This window comes from Clytia hemisphaerica, unplaced genomic scaffold (genome assembly GCF_902728285.1).
Source record: "Clytia hemisphaerica strain Z4C2 unplaced genomic scaffold, Clytia hemisphaerica genome assembly, whole genome shotgun sequence".
In the NCBI taxonomy this organism is placed as follows: Eukaryota; Metazoa; Cnidaria; class Hydrozoa; order Leptothecata; family Clytiidae; genus Clytia; species Clytia hemisphaerica.
Genome location: NW_027103907.1, coordinates 1,000,327 through 1,007,556, shown reverse-complemented (window position 1 = coordinate 1,007,556; position 7,230 = coordinate 1,000,327). Strand labels below are relative to the sequence as shown.

Here is a 7,230-nt window from a genome sequence, read left to right as displayed (position 1 = left end):
CACGGTTTTAATGAGCTTCTCTATAAGAACATAAGGTTAAGATGGTAAAAATGTTCAGAACAAATTAAGAACATTTTAAAACTTTTCAAAATGGAAAACACCTAATTTCTTAGGAAAACGGGTAAAAATGGTCACAAAATGGTGAAAATAAGAGCATTTAAACTTAAAATGTTAAAAACATCAATGAAGTTTAAAAATTTTGGATGTTCTTATAGAAAAAGAAGCGTCTAATCCATTTATTTTGATGTTGATGTATTGATGCATTAATCCATAATAACATAACATTTTGTTGGAAAGCCCACGAAAATTTTGTACAATTCTTGATTACAAACGCCAAACCCCATATATGACCAGTAGTAAAGTGGGTGCACCTCCACTTGTCCCTCCAGTGAATGCTTGAAGAATGCTGATTCTCACTGAGCATTACTCACACAATTCTACATTATACAAATATCAGCTTTTTATTAATATCTACCGTCGTTTTGTATAAGTTTCCCATTTCCACACTAAAATTCCTTTGCCACTTTTATAGTGGAAAGAAGATCAGAACTTCGGGTAGCTTTAAAAAGTTAGGCAGTTTCGTGAGTGAGCACAAGATTTTTCGTGCTGTAACCGACCCCTTTCCAATCTGATGCCGGTTATCCAGGAGAAAATAGCGAAAAGATTCCAGAGAAGTGACAAGAATCTTAGAAAAGGGAATTTTATACAAAAGAACGGTAGCTAATTCTACAATTAGTATAAAACATGTACGAGATCTTTGTCTCATTTCTTTGATAACATTTCCTAATATAAAATGTAGAAAAAATAATAGATTGGTCAAATAAATCAAAAAATCCGAAATTTGACCGGTCCATTTTTTACCTAACATGACTACTTTCAGCATAACTACTCATCGGATTTCGCTGAAATTCTGCCTGCAATGCAAGCCTGTACCATCTATCTGTAAAATACAAGATACCAACAGGTGGCAAGATCCTCTCCCCCAAAAATACAGTTAACGGGGAACTCCCTCGCAAAATTTGAGCAAAAAAATTAAAGTGAAAAAAAGTTAGAAGGGGTCCTATTTTCAGTACTCTCAAAAAGTGAATACATCATTAATGATGCTGAAATTCTCATCAAAGATGTCAATTCATGTTTGACATACAAATATTTCAAAAGTTATCAAAAAGTTATCGTTTAAAAAGTTGGTACCTGAGTGATATGAAGGAGTATATCTACTGGCCGTAGAAGGTCAGAACAAGTCCTTTTTAAGTCAAAATTCCATTTGTTGTTTTAAACAGCTGAGGGCATGGATTTTCCAACGGTACAAAATTTTAGTTTGAAACCCATTTTAAAATCCACATTTTGAGAAATTGTTGGGTATTTTTTATAACGAACAGCTTCTAAAGGTTTATCTCTTTGTAGGGGTGAATGGAAATGGGTACTAGGAATAGAGATGGCATGAAAACAAATCAAAAGTAAATATTATCGTAATTTTTTTTGTTGCTAAAGCAAGTTATATATTGTTACAAAAATCAAAACATAAAGCTAAATAATTGAAGGCACCCATAGTAGTAGATTCTGTGGGATAAATTATTTTTTGCTGTCACTGATTCCATTTGTGCAGCTTCTTCGTCGACGACTGCTGTCATCTCGGCGACGGCACAATCTGAAAAATAAGTAAACAAAAATGTTATAAAGCTTAATCATCAACAACAACAACATCAATAGACAAACACCTATGATCTTATCCTATCAAATAGGTGGTTTTAGACCACAAAATTATCAGAAGAAGAGATTTGTAATTGTATTTTTACTGTCTTTTAATGAGAGTTGCACTCCTTTGCGTATTTCCAACGTACTTGCTCTATTGTCTTAAATCCACCATTCTTAATTATGCCATCATAATGTACATTTAACACCGATGCAATAAAGTTTTAGGGAGTCCAGTCCAAGGAGGAACTTAAGCCAAAAATAAGTGCATAAGTGTTTATGTGTAGACAGTAACCCAATGGGCACAAACATCTTTTGGACGTCTAATGTACGTTTCGACGACGTCCAAATGTCTTTAAACCGTCCATTTAATGTCCATAAGACGTTGAATGCCTATAGGGAAGGGTCTATTTCTAAAGGTTACAAAACAACGAAAACTCACAATAGTCCCACATTCGCTCAGAAATTAAATCTCTTTCTAAAGGGTTGGCTATCAGAGGTTCTATCCGCACACCATTTATAGAAAACTATTCACGCAAATTATCAAACCTCCCTCATAAGTATAGTATACGTTACACATAAGTTTGTTTTCCCAGCTGGCACACAACGTTGTTTTAACATCCATCTAACGTTATATGGACGTTTTGAGCGTTAAATATACGTTAAAAGAACGTTGTGTGCCAGGTGGGTGGGTTGCTAGAGGGAAGAATTTAAAGTTATTTATTTCGAGCACATCATACTTTAAGTTTCTATGAGGATATTTTTTTGATTGCCATAATTATCCTGGCGGAACGACCGTAAAAGTGGGAATGCTCAAAATGAGATGAAATTCGGACTGAAGTTTCTCCAGCCTCCTTGCTTCCACTGGCCTGTCAGCAAAATTTAATTTCGGCTTATAAAGTATATACTTACTTGGTTCCGCTGCTGCAGCAACGAAAACAATTAGAGGGTAAAGCAGCGAAAGTTCGTCTTCGATATGAGCTTAATGGTACATTGAAAAGGTTTTTGCAGCCATCACGACGGCGCCTAATGACATTGCCAAGGAATAATGGATCTTTTTTCATCTCTAAAGAAGCTATTCGTTGTGCATGTTGAATGACTAAATCTTCATCTTCTGATAATGTAATATTGAGAATTTTAAGTATAATCAGCCAGGAAAGCTATTAATGCTTTTTTTCAAGGCTACTTAAAGGGATAATCAGATGGTTTGTAATATTTGACCTGTGGGATACTACTATTGTCCTGAGCAAAATCTCAAAATATTTTTGTCTAACTATTTTCCAGAGTCAAGTTATTTAACTTACAAATTTTTGGCTTTTGAATAAAAACAATAGAATTTCAACGTAAGAACCGTGTAAGAGCCTATTTTCAAAAATTTCAAATTTTGATATCTCAATTTTGGAAAATTGTTACACTAAAATACTTTGAGGTTTTACTAAGGACCATAGTAGAAGGTTTCTGTAATCTATATATCTCAAACCATCTGATTATCCCTGGAGTATGGTAACAAAGGTCAAAGAAATAAGAACAATGGAGCCTAATTCCAAGAAAATCTAGGGTTTAATTGGTTAAAAGGGTAAAAGAACCCAAAATTCTCTCGACTTTTCTTTTGAAAAATTAAACAAGACGACTTGAAGTCGAAAATTTCGATTTGTTTCTTATAAAGTAAATGCTTATAAGAAAAATGAATATGCTCATATTGTGCGCCATCCCTTGTTTACTTCGTAATAACTAATTAACGAAAGGTATATCACCGTCTATCGAGAGTTATTAATTTAATTCTTATAAAGTAAATGCTTATAAGAAAAATGAATATGCTCATATTGTGCGCCATCCCTTGTTTACTTTGTAAGAACTAAATACCGAAAGGTATATCACCGTCTATCAAGAGTTATTGATTTGATTCTTATAAAGTAAATGCTTATGAGAAAAATAAGTAAGCTCATATTGTGCGCCATCCCTTGTTTACTTTGTAAGAACTAATTACCGAAAGGTATATTACCGTCTATCAAGAGTTATTGATTTGATTCTTATAAAGTATATGCTTATAAGAAAAATAAGTAAGCTCATATTGTGCGCCATCCCTTGTTTACTTTGTAAGAACTAATTACCGAAAGGTATATTACCGTCTATTAAGAGTTATTGATTTGATTCTTATAAAGTATATGCTTATAAGAAAATAAAGAAAAAATCAAAATTGTGGAGCTAAAGATACAAAGATATATGACGTAATCCAAAGAAAACCCGCGAAAATCGTCCGTGGTTAACTCCCTCGACCCCATGGCTTATCTAACCCCCTTACGCTATTGATGATTCTGATGGACGCGTTGACGGGGGATATAAGATTAAACGATTCCTCCAATTATACGGTACTGGCCTCTTTAAGTCGCAGAATCGTTTATAGGCCCTGGCTCGCGAGGGTGCGTGGTTATACGAGCGTGTAATTTGTAAATTAAATTTAGTGAGTTCGTCCACCGTATCAAGCACTTTCGTTTTCTAATTTTTTTTCCGAGGACACCGCCGCCGCGAAAGGCTATCGTAATACTTTCGCTATGCGAAAATGAAGAAATGTATTAAAGTCATGAAAATAAAATAATAAGAGCAACAGAATATGCATACCATCTTCGAATTCATCAATTTCATCATCATCATCTTCAAGAACTTCTTCCGCATCATCATCATCTTTTTGCTTGTGTTTCTTCTCGCTCACGTCTTTTGCTGATAGCTTTTCTTGTTCTTTTTCCACATCTTGCAACTGTTTTCGAACCTCGCGTTCGATTTCCTTCTTCAGCTCGTTATCTTCTTTGGTTTCTGCAAAGAATGATTGATTTTTATACATTACATTTTATACGTCAATGATTGGGGACCATTTAAATGACACTTGCTCCATAAAACATTCACATTATGACGCTTTATGACGTTTTACTCGGTCAGTAATACAGGGTGTCCCTAATAAAAGTATCGAGTTTGAACATGCGATTGAGGTCGTGTTCAGACCAAGGTTTAAAGCAATTAGGTCTACATGTTTCTTTTATATTCCTTTTGTATCTAACGGCACGCTCCTCATTAGTTAAACCAAAGTTTAAAAAGGAATCACCCTCTAGTTTAAAAAAAAAGTTTTTACGATTTCGTTACAGTTTTCTGAATAGACGAAATCAGAATTCACAAGTGAAAAGCATGCTCCTTTTGTAAATGAAGAAAAAAGAACGTGAAATTTATGACTTAGAGACGCTCGGAGCATCTCTAGCAGTAAATGGCTTCAACGACCACGAATTAGTGTTTTGCAGAGGGATTCCCTGAAATCTTTTTTGTTTCAAAGTATCTCAAGAGAGAAGATGACATGATTTCAAGTTAGGAAAGGAGATTCCTCGAGATCGCCAATCGATGATGACAAAAGAAAAGTGATTATAATTAAATTCCCATATCAACAAAGTACTACTTGAATCTTAAACTTAAACTTTCAGGTCTGAACACGACCTGAGTAGAAAGTTTTAAGTGTGTATTCACAAAATTGTATTTTAAGCTCTCCCTCTTTTTTCTTTGTCATTACGTAACAATAAAAACATACTCCGCCTGTTTACAAATGCAACGAAATTACGATCATGAGAAAAACGCAACAATTAAAACATGTTTGTAAAGAATCGTATGTAAAACTATGAAAATAATAAAAATGGAATGTATGGAACAATAAAAAAGTAAAACGAGGGAATTTGAATTTTTATTAATTTTGATTTTTAAAGACGTACATTTATGCAACAGGGGAATAGTAAAAGGGCTATTGATTAATTTATACGTTGTAACTACCTTTTGTAATGAGCCTATGTGATGGAGAACGTTCTTATATTTTAGCGATAACACACACAAACTTTTTTACTCAATCGCATGTTCAAACTCGATACTTTTATTAGGGACACCCTGTATTGAAAATTAATCTCTGCAAAACCTATTGCGCTGACAATCTTCAGACAAGTAGAGTGGTACTTGAAAAAAAATTCTTCTGGGTCAGATTATTCTCAAAAAAAAAAAAAGACGAAAAACAAAATTTTGTTCATTCTTGACGTTTCAATACTTCTTGTATCATGATCACAAGCAAATGTTAGCTTACATGCAAAAAACGTGTTGATAAATCATTTCAAAATCACATCTAGCAATTATAAATAGAGTAGTGACAGAGCCGAGGTATCCACTTGGGCTCACTTAACGTTCACCTTCTTTGCTCAAATATGTTTCTAGGGAAAAGACGGTATAATTTTCTGACTTTTTTAAAAGCTTACTGCTAATATTGCGTGATTTAAGAAAGTGTAGCTTTGGTATTTTCAACAAGACTATTTAAAGATTAAAAAGATAAAATGTACAACAAACTGTTTTACTTACTTTTACAATGAACGAGAGTTGTGACAATTAATGCAAGAAAGAATGTTTTCCTGAAAATTTCCATGATGAGCTTAGCGTTTGGAGATTTTGTACTGTTGAACTTTACCTTTCTTCGAATTTTTGCTGATTTGAAATAGCGAATCTGTTAGAGAAAATGACTTAAATGGGAATGCCAGAGTGGTTTGTGTTATCTTTATTTTGACGAATTCTATTGGTTGAAGTTGAACACGTGATCTAAAACCTTGATACCTATTGGCTGATTCAGAATTTTATTCATACAGAAAGTAAAGCGGAAGATCTTTTCTCTACTCGAAACAATAAAACTAAAGTAACAAAATTGGGTACATAGGGATCATTTGATTGGTTCGGGAGTTTCAAATGGTCACAGATCCAATTTGATCGATTAATATCTGTAAGAGGAAGATATTTTTTTAGCACGAAACACGCAAGAACCTGACCTCAATGACCTCAATTGGTATTTTCCTAAGAAATTTTCTGAGCCTACGAAGCCTTCTATTGTTATATAAAAAAACGCGTACGCGTTAAAAACGCGGCTTTTCTTCAATTCAGCCTTATTTTGAGAACATTCCAGAATAGTTTCCCTTTATTCTTAGAACATATGAATTGAGAATATGACAAAAGCATTCATATATTCGCAAAAAGTAAGAAAGATAAAAACCTAAAAGTAAAAAAAAACATCTCAAGTGAAAAAAAAAGATTTTTCCGCTTTTCTATCACAGTTTTAAGGTGGGAGTCACATGAAAAATTGAGAAAGTTGATTTTTTACATTTTCCTGTATAACTTTTGAACTTGAAGAGATTTTTAAATGAAATTTTCTACAGAGGTAACTTGACAATAGATGATTTCAAAAATGTAAAAAAAAGTCTAAAAATAGCCAAGACGGGGGTAAAATCAACCAGGGGGTAATGTACTGTGAAAATATTGTGTCAACGTTTTAGAAAAATCTACAAAACCTATCACAAAAATTTTTTTTGCAGCTTGTTAATATTTGGATAAGGAGTGTTATGAATGGAATTTTTTTTTGAAATTTCATTCCAGGGGGGTCTGGAAACTAAAAAAATGCATTTTTTGAATTTAGAAATCAAAAAAGTATTTTTTCAAAAATGTAATCCATTCATAACACTCTAGACCATAAATTGAATT

The 7,230-nt window shown here is 33.3% G+C and overlaps 1 protein-coding gene across 1 annotated transcript; it reads right to left on the bottom strand.

Annotated features, from left to right (window-relative positions):
• Positions 1 to 1,353: 1,353 nt before the first annotated feature.
• Positions 1,354 to 6,243, bottom strand: LOC136809072 (uncharacterized). Its single transcript, XM_067065651.1, has 4 exons — positions 6,067 to 6,243; positions 4,312 to 4,503; positions 2,605 to 2,806; positions 1,354 to 1,648 (listed from the first exon to the last, which is right to left on the bottom strand). The coding sequence occupies exons 1-4, from the start codon at positions 6,128 to 6,130 to the stop codon at positions 1,573 to 1,575; spliced, it is 534 nt and encodes a 177-aa protein (XP_066921752.1). The 5' UTR covers positions 6,131 to 6,243; the 3' UTR covers positions 1,354 to 1,572.
• Positions 6,244 to 7,230: the final 987 nt, after the last annotated feature.